The sequence below is a fragment of the Gossypium hirsutum genome, chromosome D05 (assembly GCF_007990345.1).
Source record: "Gossypium hirsutum isolate 1008001.06 chromosome D05, Gossypium_hirsutum_v2.1, whole genome shotgun sequence".
Lineage (NCBI taxonomy): Eukaryota > Viridiplantae > Streptophyta > Magnoliopsida > Malvales > Malvaceae > Gossypium > Gossypium hirsutum.
The window spans coordinates 65,570,782-65,588,838 of record NC_053441.1 but is presented as its reverse complement, the minus strand read 5'-3'; the positions used below and the strand labels follow the sequence as shown (position 1 = coordinate 65,588,838).

The 18,057-nt window shown below is 33.6% G+C and overlaps 3 protein-coding genes across 3 annotated transcripts in view; all 3 read left to right on the top strand.

Annotated features, from left to right (window-relative positions):
- The first annotated feature begins 613 nt into the window (after window positions 1-613).
- LOC107931725 (receptor-like protein Cf-9) lies at window positions 614-4,242 on the top strand. Its single transcript, XM_041092558.1, has one exon. It carries the CDS (start codon window positions 693-695, stop codon window positions 3,960-3,962), a length of 3,270 nt encoding a protein of 1,089 aa, XP_040948492.1. The 5' UTR covers window positions 614-692; the 3' UTR covers window positions 3,963-4,242.
- A 9,627-nt stretch (window positions 4,243-13,869) lies between these two features.
- On the top strand, window positions 13,870-17,209 carry LOC107931724 (receptor-like protein Cf-9 homolog). The gene is made up of 3 exons (XM_041092855.1): window positions 13,870-14,268; window positions 14,365-15,375; window positions 15,944-17,209. Exons 1-3 carry the CDS (start codon window positions 13,870-13,872, stop codon window positions 17,207-17,209), a joined length of 2,676 nt encoding a protein of 891 aa, XP_040948789.1.
- LOC107931697 (receptor-like protein 33) overlaps window positions 15,352-18,057 on the top strand; it is a 35,549-nt gene continuing 32,843 nt past the window's right edge. The window contains exon 1 of the mRNA XM_041092556.1: window positions 15,352-15,375. The gene's annotated coding sequence lies outside the window, so the exon portion shown is untranslated. The remainder of the gene's footprint in view (window positions 15,376-18,057) is intronic.

Genomic DNA, 18,057 nt, shown 5'->3' with positions numbered 1-18,057 from the left:
CAAAGGTTATTATGTCATCAATGGGTGATTTAATGAAAAGTTAAAATGACTTTTTATTTGTAAAGTTAAAAAATGCCAAATAAATCATTATGTCTTTTTAGTTTTAATTTTTTACTTGATTAAAAGAGAAATAATTAACGAATAAAAAATAACTATTCCCAAATAAATTTATCAGAATTCATAACAAATAAGATTTTAGATTTGAATTATGAGGTTATAAATATATATATATAAGTATACACTTTTTATGGAATCGGTAGATTAAATTTTCAACAGTCTTCTTCCTCAAACGTAGTGAATAAAGCACAATTTTGTTCTTTTGTGTGGAAAAGAATTTCCACATTAATTAGCTTTGGTTGACAGGTAAGTGAATAGACACACACATTCTTTACGTGTTATACAAAAGAAGATTAAGTCAATCTACTTTGTAATCTCATCAATCTTAATTTTTTTAGTTGTTTAGGGAGTTCAAATGAAATACAAGATTTTGCTAAAAAAAAAAATCTAATATCCATACAAGAATGAAAAATATATGGTTGTTGATGATTGTCAAAAATACAAAATATTTTGAAAATCTAATGTCCATAGCTTTTCAATGTAAAAGAAAAAAAAGACTGTAACACCAATGTTGTGGTATTATTTGTTGCCTATAAATACCATTCCTATCCTTCTTCTTCCTCTACAAACATAACATGGCCCCCTATCTCTTTCTCTGCCTATTCCTCTTCTTTCCCCATCTTTATGCTTCTTTTTCTTCTTCAGGATCTCACTCCTGCTCTTCACTAATCCAATTTAAGGACTCTTTTTCCATCACAGAGGATGCTTCCTGGTATTGCGATGAGATTGCTGGCCTTAAATCTCATCCCAAGACAAATTCATGGAAGGAGGGTACAGATTGCTGCTCATGGGATGGGGTCACTTGTGACCACCTAAATGCTCATGTTATTGCCCTTGACTTGAGCTGCAGTTGGCTATACGGCAACTTCCCTTCCAATACCACTCTCTTCCTTCTTCCTCACCTTCAAAAACTCAACCTTGCCTGCAATGATTTTAATCTTTCCAAAATTCCATCCGAGTTCGGTCGGTTTACAAGCCTATTATACCTCAACCTTTCTTGTACAGGGTTTGTAGGAGAAGTCCCATCCCAAGTCTCCCACCTGTCAAAATTAGTTTCACTTGATCTCTCCTCTTCGATTTTTGACTATGGGCAATTTACAATTGGCAAACATGCTCTGGAGGGACTTGTTCACAACCTAACCGAGGTCAGACATCTATTTTTGGGTGGAATGGACATGTCTTATGTTAATGCTCATGTCTTCATGAATCTATCCTCTTCTCTAAGGTCTCTCAGTCTTGCTGGTTGTGATTTGCAAGGAAAATTCCCAAAAAACATTTTTGATTTGCCAAACCTCAATCTCCTCAACTTGGCAGGCAACCAAAACCTAAATCTTGATCCTTTGAAGTTCAATCGGAGCAGCAATCTTGAACATTTGGATCTGTCGTGGATTTCCTCCTCTACAGAATTCATTGATTCAGTTGATAATCTACAGGCCTTAAAGTACTTAGGTCTATCAGGAAATTCTTTCTTTCAAGGATTGTCTGTCTCAATCACAAATTTATCATCTTTGGAGTACTTAATTATTACATACGCAAAAGTTTTTGGAGGATTGCCTGACTCGATGGGGAATCTTGTGTCCTTGAAGGTTTTAGATCTCTCCTATTCCAACTTATCAGGACCGGTTCCAAGATCACTGGGAAACCTCTTGCAACTCACTCATTTAGACTTGTGGCTGAACCAATTGAGTGGACAAATTCCAAGATCATTGGGGAACCTTTTGCAACTCACTCATTTAGACTTGTCGCAGAACCAATTGAGTGGAAAAATTCCAGGATCATTGGGGAACCTCTTGCAACTCACTCATTTAGACTTGTGGCAGAACCAATTGAGTGGACAAATTCCAAGATCATTGGGGAACCTTTCGCAACTCACTTATTTAGACTTGTCACACAACAAATTGAGTGGACAAATTCCATTGTCAATTCTAAACCTAACGCAGCTGGAATCCTTGAAAATATCTGAAAATTCTTTAGAAGGTTCCATTCCAGATGAGGTAACCGCTCTTCCTAATCTCATATACTTAGACTTAACTAACAATTTACTCAATGGAACGCTTCCGTCATGGTTGTATACTGCTCCCTCTTTAAACAATATATATCTCTCTCAAAATCAATTCAGTGGGCATATCAAAGAATTCCAATCCAAATCACTAGAATATTTATATCTAAACAACAATAAACTCCAAGGTCCTCTTCCATCTTCAAAATTCCAACTTCTCAATCTTACCCACCTCGTTTTATCCTCAAATAATCTTAGTGGTGTCATAGAGTTTCTCATGTTCTCAAACCTTCCAAATCTAAAACTTCTCGACCTTTCATATAACAGTCTATCCTTAACATCTAATTTTAGTGAATTCCCCCAATTTTTAAAAGGGCTTAAAAGTTTGGAAAGCTTAGACCTATCTTGCAACAAAATTGAAGGCAAGATTCCACAGTGGATGCAAGAGGTGGGGAATGGCTCTTTGACTTACTTAAATGTATCTCACAACTCTTTGACAGAAGTTGAGCACTTTCCATGGAAGAATATTGCAGTTCTTGACTTAAGCTCCAATCTGATCCTTGGAAATCTTCCGATTCCAGCTTCGGCGATCCATGTCTTTCTGATCTCAAATAATAGTTTCAATGGAGAGGTCTCTTCTTTAATATGCAATTTCGCTTTTCTTGAAATTCTTGATTTGTCCCACAATAACTTGAGTGGAACAATTCCGCAATGTTTTGGAAATTTGAGCAACAGCCTTGAATTCTTGAATCTGAAGAAGAACAAGTTTTATGGGACGATTCCTCCAACATTTGCAAAGCGATGCCAATTGACTTATTTCAACTTAAATGGAAATCTGTTAGAAGGGCCTTTGACACCATCCATCCATAATTGTAATGGTCTGGAAGTGCTAGATCTTGGTAACAACAAGATCAATGATACATTTCCTCATTGGTTGGGAAGTCTTCCACAGCTACAAGTTCTTGTATTGAAGTCAAATCATATGCATGGTTCCTTATGTGTCAATAGCTCCAAGTCTATCCCTTTTTTATCTAAAATCCAAATTTTTGATCTCTCAAGTAATTATTTTTCTGGACCCCTACCAGTGAGATACATCAACAGCTTCAAGGCTATCATAAATCTAGAGAAGATTGGTAGTACAGTGTCGTACATGGGTGAGGATGATCTTGGAGGTCGTAGCTTCTATACCTATTCCATTGGAATTGTTATGAAAGGACAGGAGAGGGAATTGGTGAAAATTTTCACCATGTGGATGATCATTGATCTATCAAACAATCAGTTTGAAGGGGGTATTCCAAAGGTTATTGGGAAGCTTAACTTACTGAAAGGGCTCAACCTTTCTCATAATAACCTTAATGGTGGAATCCCCACCTCAGTAGGGAATTTGACAAGTCTTGAATGGTTGGACCTATCTTCAAACAGGTTGTCTGGGACGATTCCAAATAGATTGGCAGATTTGACATTTCTTTCGTCCCTGAATGTTTCTGAAAATCAACTCCATGGTCAGATCCCTCAAGGAAAACAATTCAACACATTTGGAAATGATTCATATGAAGGGAATAATGGACTATGTGGGTTTCCGGTCTCGAAAGGTTGCAACATCATTGAGCCAGCACTTCCGAATGTGCTTGAAAAAGATGGCTCAAAATCAAACATGGCTTTTGGTTGGAAAGTGGTGTTGATAGGTTATGGATGCGGAGTGGTGTTCGGAATGTCCGTGGGATATGTTGTTTTCCAAACTGGTAAGCCAAAATGGTTGGTGAATTTGGTTGAAAACCAACAAGAGAAGAGGCGAAGAAGAAAGTCAAAGAAAGGCAATCGAAGCAATAGACGAAGAAGGATCTAATTACTGCAAATGATGTTGAAGAATTAGTGTTGTATTTTCATAATTTCTTGTTCTGTAGACCGTTTTGCCTATGGTGAAGGGTTGCATTGGTATGTGTCTGTCTTTATTATCGTACCAATTCCTCTGTCTTTCATTGCATTTCGTACTATCTGTAATGGTTTGTTTGAGTGTAACATTTTGTATGATGGTATTGTTTATGTCTTCTTTCATGACTTTCAATCTAGTCTCGATAATCTTTGCTACTGCTCAGTAAAAGAGAAAGGAGAACAAAATGGTTCAATGATCTCTGTTGTATTTTCATAATTTTTTTACAAGTTAGCAGTAAAAGGTTTGGTTATATGGAGAAAGTAATAATATATAGCAGAGTTGAAGGAATGATATAATGAATTGAAGCATGGAACAATGCAGAGTATTGCAGACTGTAAAAGGGTACATATAGGCTGCTTTAATTGCTAAAATGGAAATAGTAATATTCATTCCAAGCAATACAAAATTTGCAGTGGAATTCATATCTTTTAGGTAGCTTCATTGAGGGTATAAACAAGTTAGAATTTGCAGTCTTAATTTGTGTGGAATTGATATGAATGAAGTGGATGCTGCAAATTGTTGTTGATTTGTGTGGAATGATTGGACATTCTTGTGCAATTGTTAGAAATTGGTGTTGTTATTATGGAGTTCAAAGGTTAATATTTGATGCTTGCAGATTTGACGTGGAATGTAGATTTGCCTAAACTTCAGGCGCCAAAACGGCGTCGTTTTAATATTACCCGATTCGACCCGACCCGAACCGCCTAGGATCCGCGTTTTTTGGACGAAATGGCTATCCTTACTAGTTTGAGGATAGTTACAATCAGGTCCTATCCTATTTTCTTTATTTTAAATTTTGCCACAAACTTTCATTTTTCTCCCAATTTGGTCCTTGGACAGTTTTAAAAGGAAGAACACCTGAAACGGTGTCGTTTTGGGGGAGGGAATAATTTCCTATCTGGTCCTCATCCTTTTACAGTGCATTTCAGTTGGTCCTTCCTTTTTCTTTTGTTTGTAATTTAGGCCTTTAAATTCCATTCAAGTTTTGATTTAGTCCCTTTTATGTTTATTCATCTATTTATGAATCTGTTCATCTTCATCTCTTAATATTTTTCATCTTCAAAACTTCATTTCTTTCACCATTGTATTCTTCCTTCAAAAATCCATAACTTATTCTTCAAAAATTAAACTTCATTCTTTTTTGTAACACGCTTGGTCAAATATTCTATACTAATAAATTCTAAATCTTCTAAAAATGGAAAATATAATTTGTAAACAAAATTTGCATGCAAGCTCTTAAAATCCAGTTGCTTCTCAGCTACATGGTTAATCTTTAAAGAGCTCACATCTATTCCCACAATCCTAGTTTGCATTTGTTTTGCAACCCCAATTCGCCAAAGTAATAAGGTCACCACTTTGTGGTAGCTCACCAATCTTAGAGAGTTCACCAAACTTGAAGGGTTCGCCAGCTTTGCGTACTGCATGAACGGTCATCTCGCAACAATCACTATTGAAAAATATGCACAAAAATTGAAATTCCATGGAAGCAAGACCAAACGGATTGTTTGTGGTTGAGGGCACTTAAACACACACAATTTGTAAGCATTTTAGAGTCATATGGAACTTAAACTTTAATTTTTTTTACCTGCATTTATATATTCTTAATTTTGTCCCAAACTAATTAATCGATCTTGTGAAATTGGGTACTCCTACATATATATATGTTCAATGCATGAATGTGAAATTTTCTAACCTTTTCTCGAGTAAATGTATATAGTCAATACTGCAAAATTTTCATATTATTTGTGTGGAATTCTGCATGGTTGCTTGTAGAATCTTAGGTTGAAACTAACAGTAAGAGGAAGCAAGAGCAGTTGAAGTCAATAGACGCTAACAGTCTTGGACCAAACTTTCAAAGTAATTATTTTGCTGGACCACTACCAGTGAGATGCATCAACAATTTTAGGGCTATCATAAATCTCAACAACTGGAATTGTTATTAAAGGATATATAAGATAGGGAATTCATGAAAATTTTCACCATGTGGACCATCATTGATCTCTCAAATATTAAGTTTGAATGAGAGATTCCAAAGGTTATTGGAATTTTCACCATGTTCAAGCATTTCTATCATATATCTAATTTTTAAGTGTGTAATGTTTTGCCTCGACCAATTTAGTTATATGTCTTTATCTATTGTAATGGTATTTCAACAATGAGTGTAATTACAGATTAGAGTTGAGTAAAACTAATTGGTGTTGAAGTTGGGTTATGCAATTGTTGGAATCCATGTGTATTTTTTTTTTTGAGTATCTGGGTTTTTCTCGTGTTTTGTTGGTTGGCTATGGCCTTCTTGTTGTTTCCACTGTCTGTGGTCTTTACAAATGTTGTTTATCTAACAAAAAGGATGTATTTTCTATCATCAGTTATCAAAATACACACTTTATCAACCATGGCAAAATTTACAAACTTTTAACAGTTTTGAAAATGAAAGTACGAAATAGCTAAATCGAGTTACCACAACTCCAAAAACATAGAAATCATTAAAAACGGGGCAAAAACCACTCACCTATCAAGCTCCAAAGCTTGGCCAAATGAAACCTGCCATTTTTTTTTCTATTACGGTTGAAGAAGAAGAAAAATGAAGATGATAGCTTTTGCTATTTTGTCTTATTATCCTATTAACTTATTTATCAATTTAACCTTTTAATAACATCTACTACATGTCCATCATTGTCCCCTCGCTTTTTATTGGTATAATTTCCATCAAGTGACCATACTTTTCAATTCTATAACTATTTAGTGCCTTTATCAATTAGACCTCAAGTTTTGTACCTTATGCGATTTAGTTCTTTTTATCAAATTGAGTACTCAAACGAAGAAATTTCTTTATGAAAATTTCACACAACTTTAGTATCATACTGTAGACATAAAAATAATAAAAAATAAATATTTTGATGTCAAATTTGTGGTCTCTCAACTACTGTTCCGACTAGACACAAAATCAGGATGTTACAGTTTAGGTAATGGGTTAACAGTTTGGGCCTGGTATTTGCTTAAAAATTTTAAAGTGTTATTAATTTATACACACTTAGGGACGATATATTCTTTTAATTTTTATGCTCTAGTCTTGATATTAATTGAGGATGTCACTCATTTTTAATTTCATGTAACTATTTTTTTTAATTTAAAAATTTCTAGGTAAAATAATAGGATGTCCCAAACCGATAGATCTATCATCATATTTGAGTAACAATAATATATACAATAGCATTGCATAGAGATGTGTATATATATATATGGGTTAAAAGAGAAATTACGAAACAACATTGACCCACAATTTCATCAAAAGAACAATTCTCAGTAAGATTCATCAGAATAATTTGCAGTGTTAATATAATTCAAAAAGTGGATCCACTATAAAGATAATTTTTTGGAAAAAATACGTTACCGAATAAATATAAATATTAAATGCAAGATTTGAACAAATAATATAAACAAATATTTATATTTATGTAAAAACTCTAGATCTAAATAAAATAAAATAAATATTTATTTATTTAAAATATTAGATCTAAAAATAATTAAATAAACAAGACTTTAAAAAATAAAAAATCAAATAAGGGAATTGAGTTTTATTAGATGTTAAGACCTGTTTTCATAGTTTTCTTAAGACAGATTTGGTTGTTCTTATGACACTTGGAGAAGCGTTAGTCATTTGTCTCTTAGGATACAACAACAAAATAATCGCAGCAGTAGTGCCTATGTAGTGATCAACGAACAAACATTGTCTTCTTCTATCACCGAAATATTTGAAAATTCGTTGTGTATCCTGAGATAAATTTGAATCAAATTTGAGGAGCCTTTAAATCAATTTGAATCAAATCAAATCAAATTGATATATTTGTCCTTTTAAACAGATTTTGTATAATATCTTTGTATTGGGCTAAAATATCTGCATGCCATTCTTGGGCCCTATCGGTCCGGACATTTCGCGTCACCAATGTCGTGCGGGTATGCCCCAACCCCGATGGGTTTAGATCTGCACCCCAATTGCGCACGAGACAGAGTTTCAAGCTTTAGTTATTAAATAGCTACTAAGTTGATTTACATATATATATATACAAGTTCCACACTTAATTCTCAACTAGCATGAGACTAATGCTTCTCATTTTTCTCAACACAATTCACAAGTAGATTACCGTTGTAAATGTCTCATAATTTTATAATTTAATTCTCCACATTTACCAATCACAAATATGCCTCAAATTTTCTAAAAATTACCATTTTTCAATAAATTCTAAAGGTATCTCGAACTTCAATGCATGAATGTGAAAATTTCTCACCTAACCGCAGTTTTCTCGAGTAAATGTATACAGTCAAATATTGCAAAAATTTCATATTATTTGTGTAGAATTTTGCATTATGCAGATGTCCCAAACTGCTTGCAGGTTATCTAATTTGGTTGACACAAACAGTAAAAGCAGTTGAAGTCAATAGAAGTTAACAACGTTGGACCAAACTTTACGTCTTATAGTCTTTCGAAATGAGATCATCTTTTTTTCTATTTTTAATTTTCTAGTTAGCTAAAAGAGAAATAGTAACATGTGGCACTACCACATCATCATAAAATTGCTGACATGGTGGTGATATGCTCTTACTAAAAAAAAAAGTGTACCAAAAATATACATTAAACTAGTATGTTTATTATCCACGTTTCGCGTTGAGATAATTATTTATTTATTTTTAACTAAATTATAGAGGGAAAATTTAATAGTTGTAATATAGTCAAACTTCTTGTACTCTTTATAAATTTAAAGTTTAATCTCTATACATTTTATTTTTAGGGATTTAGTCCCTCTACAATTTTGTAATGGACTTAATTTTGTAGTTGGCTAAAAGAGAAATAGTTAACCAAGTAACATTGACTCCACTTTAATCATTCTCAAATAAATTTATTAGAATTCCATTCTAACAAACTAATTTTAATGTAACACAACTTTCAATTATTAATTAATTTTTGTGGATTGTCATATGAATGCCACATCAATAATTAATTAATTTTTAAAATTCAAAAAATTATTAAAAATATTTTTAAGTTTTAAAAAATTAATTGATTGTTGTCGTTACATACACATGTACTGTCATGTGGATGCCACATTAACAAAGTTAATAAATATTAACTTTTCTATCTATTTTGAGGTGATTTGACAAATAATACAAATTAAAGGGCTAAAAAAATAAAAAATTAAATGAAGGGCTAAAACATGTGAGAAGCCAGAAAATTTTTTAGGGGGCCGAAATTAAATTATAATATTTATGATAGTAAAAATGTAATTTTACCATTTTAATACTCTACATCTTTATATTTTTAAAATAATTAAATCAAATTTTTATCAATTTTAGAGAGGGCCAAATTGTAATTTCAGGCAGGCCCTTGTCAACCTCTAATTATGCCCTTGAGTTAAAATGATTCTTTTTTATAAAGTTGAAGGACCAAATAGATCATTATATATTTTTTATTGGCTAAGGTTTGCCTGAATAATTAGTGCAAAAATATTTACTTGTAAACTACTTAGGGTACTTACCAAGTATTGGCTTTAATTCTTCATCATTCATGCTTTTTTTTCCTCAGCACATCAAACTTAGGGTGAATTCGGATAGGCGATTGAGTGAGGTGCCGTGTGTTTAATTTACTTTTGGTCTCATGCTACAATATCTAATCTCATCGCTACCGTTATTTTTACACTAGTCGTAAGTAAACGCAACATCCATCCAAAATATTATAAATTATTTTGTGGGCGTGGAGTTCCTGTACATTACGCTGCAAATGACTGAAATTTCCTTATTACTTGTCGATTAAGTTTGGTTGACAGTGAGAGGAAGCCGGACCAAGTGAAGTCAATAGATGTTGGCAGTCTTGGTATTTGAGCCAAACAACTTAATCTATTTTGAAATTGAATGCATTGATGTGAAATTGAGGAACCAGTCAACACGTTGAGACAAATATTAGGTGCTTCAGGAAATGAAAAGCCCAATAACAATGTTGATGTGGGTTTAGGTAAAATTGGTGGATCCCATTTCCTTTTAAAGAAGCTTAATTGCAGGTGCAAATGGTGTGTTGTATCGAGTCTCTACTGTCTTCCACCATCTAGGACCAAACATGAGGTGTTATAGGAAATAAGACCAAGTCAATATACAGTGAAAGGTTTCTGTAATGGAAGTAGCTGCTTTCACACTGCAAACTTAGATAGTTTGTGGTCGAGGACGATCAACATTTGAAGTCATCATTTGATAATACCAATTACACTAATTAGAATTTCTTGTTTGTGATATACAACATTTAGAATTTCTTTCTAATTAAAACTCTTATTATTGCATTAGTTTGCTTAATGGATCTTTCTATTAGATTTGACTTTAATCTGGTAGATTTATGTCGTTTTATTTATAGAATTGCATGCAACTCCATTCAATTATGTAAGATCTAATCACAAGAAGGGTTTATTCAACCCCAGACTTATGCTCATCAAACATGAATTAACACTCTAGAATTATTAACCCAAGAATAATAGAACATTCATAATTGAAAACAAAGAGACTAAGATTTTATTGCATAAAAATAGAAATCAAAGAATAGAATCCATTCTAAGGTTCATCTCCCCTAAGTATTAAGAGAATCAGTTCTTAATGGTAAGAGTAAACACAAAAAATACAATATAATCACTACAATAAAAAAAATCCATGATAACTCTCTTTAAAATCAACTTAAGACTCTTGAATCTTGATGGAAAATTGCTTGGAAATAGGCTTCACTGGTGTTCTCAAAGTAATTTTGTGCTCTCCTCTTGTAGCTTCTTGCTTCCATTCTTATTTCCCGATATATATAATCTTAAAGTGCTAAATCCCCTAAAAAACATAACTTGCAGCCATCAGCGTACACAGATCCTGAGGTCGACATACCCTGGGCACATAGACGTGTGACTCCACACGACCATGTGGATTGCCTGTTTGAAAATTTGTTGCATGTGCACAGCTTCCAGAATACTCCAAAGTTTTAATTTCCACCGCTTTTAACTTTTATTGCTCCCAAACGCCCTATTAAGAATTAAATTATGAATATAAAGGATTAGAAGCATATAATTCACAATTAATGTCACATAATCACTCAACAATGTACTAAGAATGAGGCTAAAATATGTTACTTTTGACACTAATCAATGATGGTGTTATGAGACTAAAAGTTTAAAGAGTAAACCTAATTGGTCTCCCATTTGGTATTATCTAATTAGAGGAATTGATATCCTTAATGGCCTTTAGTCGACTGTACAAACAAGGTAGAATTTCCAGCAACCATGTCTTTTTTTTTTCCCTCTGCACATCTATCTACCTCTCGAGTAAACGTAGTCGATATTGCAAATCGTTGTTATTTTGTATGGAGTTATTGGACATTGTTATGCAACTATTTGAAATTAAACAGAGGACTAAAATAATCTTTTAAATAAAGTTAGAGGGTAAAATAAGTCATTATAGCAAAAAATTTTCCATAAAAATGCAGTTTCCCGAGTAGTTTTCTTGCAATTAATAGAAAATGACACACATTTAGTGCCAACCCATGAAATATTTCCACATTCGCTTTGAATTTTTAAGCAATAAATTAAAATGATATGTTTCTTTTAATGATGTTATAATTATAATTGCAATCAATAATGAATGTTTAATGGCTTTTAGTCAATACTGCAAATTGTGTTGAATTATTGTATATTGTGCTGCAAATGTCTGAAATCTCCACGTTCCTTGTAAATTAAGTTTGGGTGAGAGTGATAGGAAGTAACATCAAGCGAAGTCAATAGACAACTGATAGTCTTAGTCTTTTTTGTGGATTAGAGCATATTCAATAGTCAATACCGCAAAATTTCCATATATGTGTTGAATTCTGTATAATGTAAATGTCTCAAATTGATGTGGATTATCTTTGGTTGACACGGACAGCAACAGGACTAAACTTTACGTGTTATAGTCTTTTAAATTGAGTTAATGAAAAGTTACCATTCCCATCAAAATTAGTTATATTCTTAATTTATAACAAAGAAAAGAGAAATTTGAATTGAACTCAAAGGTTAATATGTCACTGATGGGCGATGGCGTGGCACTACCATGTCAGCAATTATTAATAATGTGGCATCGTCACGTCAACAAACATTGTTGGTGTGGTATCTGTTAATAGCCACTTAGGTGTTGCCATTAACTACTAACGGTCAACATCAGCCACGTAGGTGCTAGTTTTGTTAGTTAACAGATGTTAACTTTTTTATCATTTTTTTAGGTGATTTAACAAACTATACAAGTTTCAAGGCTAAAAGAGACAAAAAAAAAGAAAAAACGAAAAGCTAAAATGACTTTTGTTTGTAAAGTTAAAAAATGCCAAATAAATTATTATATCTTTTTAGTTTTAATTTTTTAAAAGAGAAATATATATATATAAGTAAACACGTCAACAAATAATGAGGTTTTAGATTTTAATTTTTTACTTGATTAAAAAATAGGGTAAACTACAAAAATAGTCACTTTTGTTTGCCTCATGTTACATTTTAGTCACCTATGTTTGAAATGTTACGTTTTAGTCACTTATGTTATTATTTTGTTACGAAGTGATCACTCTTCCGTTAAGTTCCGTTATCTCCCTAACGATAATCCTACGTCTAGATTTTAAGTGCCAATTTGGATTTCCTAATGGGATGAGAATAGATTTTTAATTAAATAAATTTAATTAATTAAAAATTTTAAACTCTAAATCTTAGTTAAAAAACCGTTTATCTCCCCCTTTTTTTTAGTTTTCTTTTTCAGGTGGCTAAGAAAGTTATTATCATCAGAATTTTTTATTCACCTACAAAAACAAATTGTTTTGGCTTTTCATTCTAGGATGTTAACTGGAACATCATTTTTTCACATGTTGTAGTAATTGCAGTTCATCTTATTACATAAATTTGTCAACAACCACTTGATTTTAAGTCTTAGAACATAAATTTGTCAGTGAAGAAGACATACCTGGACCCTTCATTGAATCCTCTTTTGTTTTTGTAGGTGAATAAAAAATTCTGATGATAATAGCTTTCTTAGTCAACTGAAAAAGAAAACTAAAAAAAAGGGGGAGATGAACGGTTTTTTAACTAAGATTTAGATTTTAAAATTTTTAATTAATTAAATTTATTTAAATAAAAATATATTCTCATCCCATTAGGAAATCCAAGTTGTCACTTAAAATCTAGTTGGACTGCCACGTAGGATTACCGTTGGGGAGATAACGGAACTTAATGGAAGAGTGATCACTTCGTAACAAAATAATAACATAAGTGACTAAAACATAACATTTCAAACATAAGTGACTAAAATGTAACCTGAGCTAAACAAAAGTGACTATTTTTGTAGTTTACCCTAAAAAAATAACTAGTCCCAAATAAATTTATTAGAATTTATAACAAATGAGATTTTAGATTTGAATTATGAGGTTATATATATATATAGATAGAAATAAACATGTTTTTATGGAATCGATGTATTAAATTTCCAGCAGTTTTCTTCCTCAAACGTAGTGAATAGAGCACAATTTTATTCTTTTGTTTGCAAAATAATTTCCATATTAATTAGCTTTGGTTGACAAGCAAGTGAATAGACACTCACATTCTTTACGTGTTATAAGAAAAAAGACTAAGTCAATCTACTTTGTAATCTCATCAATCTTAATTTTTTAGTTATATGGTGAAAAGGAAGTGGTTGTTGATGATTGTGACAAATACAAAAATTTTGAAAATCTAATATCCATAGCTTTATTTGTCGCCTATAAATACCACTCCTATCCTTTATCTTCCTCGACAAACATAACATGGCCTCCTATCTCTTTCTCTGCCTACTCCTTTTCTTTCCCCATCATTATGCTTCTTCAGGATCTCAGTACTCCTGCTCTTCACTGATCCAGTTCAAGAACTCTTTTTCCATAACAGAGGATGCTTCTTTGTCTTGCGATCATATTACAGGCCTTAAATCTTATCCCAAGACAAATTCATGGAAAGAGGGTACAGATTGCTGCTCATGGGATGGGGTCACTTGTGACCACCTAAATGCTCATGTTATTTCCCTTGACTTGAGCTGCAGTTGGCTATATGGCAACTTCCCTTCCAATACCACTCTTTTCCTTCTTCCTCACCTTCAAAAACTCAACCTTGCCTACAATGATTTTAATCTTTCCAAAATTCCATCTGAGTTTGGTCGGTTTGAAAGTCTAGTATATCTCAACCTTTCTCATACCAGATTTGTAGGAGAGGTCCCATCCCAAGTCTCCCACCTGTCAAAATTGGTTTCACTTGATCTCTCCTGTTAGATTTATGACTATAAGCAATTTACAATTGACAAACATGCTGTGGAGGGATTTGTTCACAACCTAACCGAGGTCAGACATCTGTTTTTGGATGGAATGGACATGTCTTCTGTTAATGCTTATGTCTTCATGAATCTATCCTCTTCTCTAAGGTCTCTCAGTCTTGGTGGTTGTGATTTGCAAGGAAAATTCCCAAAAAACATTTTTGATTTGCCAAACCTCAATCTCCTCAACTTGGGAGACAACCAAAACCTCAATCTCGATCCTTTGAAGTTGAATCGGAGCAGCAATCTTGAACATTTGGATCTGTCGTCCATGTCCTTCTCTACAGAATTCATTGATTCAGTTGATAATCTACATGCCTTAAAGTACTTAGACCTATCAGGAAATTCTTTCTTTCAAGGAATATCCGTCTCAATCACAAATTTATCATCTTTGGAGTACTTGGATATTAGTGGCGCAAATATTTTTGGAGGATTGCCTGACTCGATGGGGAATCTTGTGTCCTTGAAGTTTTTAGTTCTCTACTATTCCAACTTATTAGGACCGGTTCCAAGATCACTGGGAAACCTCTTGCAACTCACTCGTTTAGACTTGTCGCAGAACCAATTGAGTGGACAAATTCCAAGATCATTGGGGAACCTTTTGCAACTCACTCATTTAGACTTGTCGCTGAACCAATTGAGTGGACAAATTCCAAGATCATTGGGGAACCTCTTGCAACTTACTCATTTAGACTTGTCACAGAACCAATTGAGTGGACAAATTCCAAGATCATTGGGAAAACTATCGCAACTCACTCATTTAGACTCGCAACTCACTCATTTAGACTTGTCGCAGAACCAATTGAGTGGACCAATTCCAAGATCATTGGGGAACCTCTTGCAACTCACTCATTTAGACTTGTCGCAGAACCAATTGAGTGGACAAATTTCATTGTCAATTCTAAACCTAACGCACCTTGAATTCTTGGATATAACAGAAAATTCATTAGAAGGTTCCATTCCAGATGAGGTAACCGCTTTTCCTAATCTAAAATATTTATACTTATCTAACAATTTACTCAATGGAACACTTCCGTCATGGTTGTATACTTCTCCCTCCTTAGAATATTTAAATCTAAAAAATAATAAACTCCAAGGTCCTTTTCCATCTTCAATATTCCAACTTCTCAATCTTACCTTCCTCAGCTTATCTTCAAATAATCTTAGTGGTGTCATAGAGTTTAGCATATTCTCAAACCTTCCAAATCTCAAACATCTCGGCCTTTCATATAACAGCCTATCCTTAACATCTAGTACTACTTCTACTGCTAATCTTACAAGCTTATTTTTGTCATCTTGCAATCTTAGTGAATTCCCCCAATTTTTAAAAGGGCTTACAAGTTTGGAAAGTTTAGACCTCTCTTACAACGGAATTGAAGGCAAGATTCCACAGTGGATGCAAGAGCTGGGGAATGACTCTTTGAGTTACTTAAATGTATCTCATAACTCTTTGACAGAAGTTGAGCGATTTCCATGGAAGAATATTGCAATTCTTGACTTAAGCTCCAATTTGATCCGTGGAAATCTTCCGATTCCAGCTTCGACGATCAAAGTGTTTTCTGATCTCAAATAATAGTTTCAATGGAGAGGTCTCTTCTTTAATCTGCAATGTCACTTCTCTTCAAATTCTTGATTTGTCCCACAATAACTTGAGTGGAACAATTCCGCAATGTTTTGGAAGATTGAGCGACAGCCTACAATTCTTGAATCTGAAGAAGAACAAGTTTTATGGGACGATTCCTCCAACATTTGCAAAGGGATGCCAATTGAGTAATTTCAACTTAAATGGAAATCTGTTAGAAGGGCCTTTGACACCATCCATCCTTACATGTAAAGGTCTGGAAGTGCTAGATCTTGGTAACAACGACATCAATGATACATTTCCTCATTGGTTGGGAAGTCTTCCAGAGCTACAAGTTCTTGTACTAAAGTCAAATCAATTGCATGGTTCCTTGTGTGTCAATAACTCCAAGTCTAGCCCTTTTTTCTCTAAAATCCAAATTTTTGATCTCTCAAGTAATTATTTTTCTGGACCCCTACCAGTGAGATACATCAACAGCTTCAAGGCTATCATAAATCTAGAGAAGGTTGGTAGTACAGTGTCGTACATGGGGGTGAATGATCTAGGAGGTCGTGGCTTCTATGCCTATTCCATTGGAATTGTTATGAAAGGACAAGATATGGAATTGGTGAAAATTTTCACTATGTGGATGATCATTGATCTATCAAGCAATCAGTTTGAAGGGGAGATTCCAAAGGTTATTGGGAAGCTTAACTTACTGAAAGGGCTCAACCTTTCTCATAATAACCTTAATGGTGGTATCCCTACCTCAGTAGGGGATTTGACAAGTCTTGAATGGTTGGACCTATCTTCAAACAGGTTGTCTGGGATGATTCCAAATAGATTGGCAGATCTGCCATTCCTTTCGTCCTTAAATGTTTCTGAAAATGAACTCCATGGTCAGATTCCTCAAGGCAAACAATTCAACACATTTGGAAATGATTCGTATGAAGGAAATAAGGAACTTTGTGGATTTCCGGTCTCGAAAGGTTTCAACATCATTGAGCCAGCACCTCCAAATGTGCTTGAAAAAGATGGCTCAAAATCAAACATTTCTTTTGGTTGGAAAGTGGTGTTGATAGGTTATGGATGCGGAGTAGTGCTCGGAATATTCGTGGGATATGTTGTTTTCCAAACTGGAAAGCCGAAATGGTTGGTGAATTTGGTTGAAAACCAACATGAGAAGAGGCGAAGAAGAAAGTCAAAGGAAGGCAATCGTAGCAGTAGACGAAGGAGGATCTAATTACTGCAAATGATGTTCAAGAATTAGTGTTGCATTTTCATAATTTCTTGTTTTGTAGACCGTTTTGCCTATGGTGAAGGGTTGCATTGGTATGTGTCTGTCTATTATTGTACCAATTCCTCTGTCTTTCATTGCATTTCGTACTATCTGTAATGGTTTGTTTGAGTGTGACATTTTGTATGGTGGTGTTGTTTATGTCTTCTTTCATGGATTTCAATTTAGTCTCAATAATCTTTGCTACTGCTCAGTAAAGGAGAAAGGAAAACAAAATGTCTGTAGGAACTAAGAAAATAGAATGAGAAATTTTGATAGAAACTTAAGCATAAAGCACTGATATCTTACTCAACAAACAAAACAAAAACAGCAAGAGCTTTGTGAATAAAAATGCTTAAGTAAAGACCAAATGAAGAAGAATTTTCTGAAAGATTTCATTACATTTGAATGAAGGCACAATGCCATTACATATACCAAGCAATCAGCTGGTCAAAAATTAGAAAATGTTACCTAATCACATACCTAACTCCACTAAGTGGCTTAGTAACTTGATAAACATTGCTTGTACATTGGTAAAGCTGATTTATCAATCTATCAGCACCTAATTACATCAAGCATATCAACAACTTAGTTCATATCTAACTAAGTAATAAAATATCTATTTGAAAGTAACACAACAGCAGGATAAGCTTCAGCTGCAGCTTGCATGGCTCGGACAGCTTGGTCTGCTTCTTGGTCTGCATGCAAGCCAACTTCAACAATGTCTCAATGATCTCTGTTGTATTTTCATAATTTCTTTACAAGTTAGTAGTAAAAGGTTTGGTTATCTCGAGACGGTAATAATATATAGCAGA

What these genes read in the sequence shown, in the direction of transcription:
- LOC107931725 (XM_041092558.1), top strand. Translation starts at nt 693, where the DNA reads ATGGCCCCCTATCTCTTTCTCTGCCTATTCCTCTTCTTTCCCCATCTT.
- LOC107931724 (XM_041092855.1), top strand. Translation starts at nt 13,870, where the DNA reads ATGGCCTCCTATCTCTTTCTCTGCCTACTCCTTTTCTTTCCCCATCAT. An exon ending in TTGGTCGGTTTGAAAGTCTA is followed by an intron (nt 14,269 to 14,364) that starts GTATATCTCAAC and finishes CTCTCCTGTTAG; the next exon opens with ATTTATGACTATAAGCAATT. An exon ending in AAGGTTCCATTCCAGATGAG is followed by an intron (nt 15,376 to 15,943) that starts GTAACCGCTTTT and finishes TTCCGATTCCAG; the next exon opens with CTTCGACGATCAAAGTGTTT.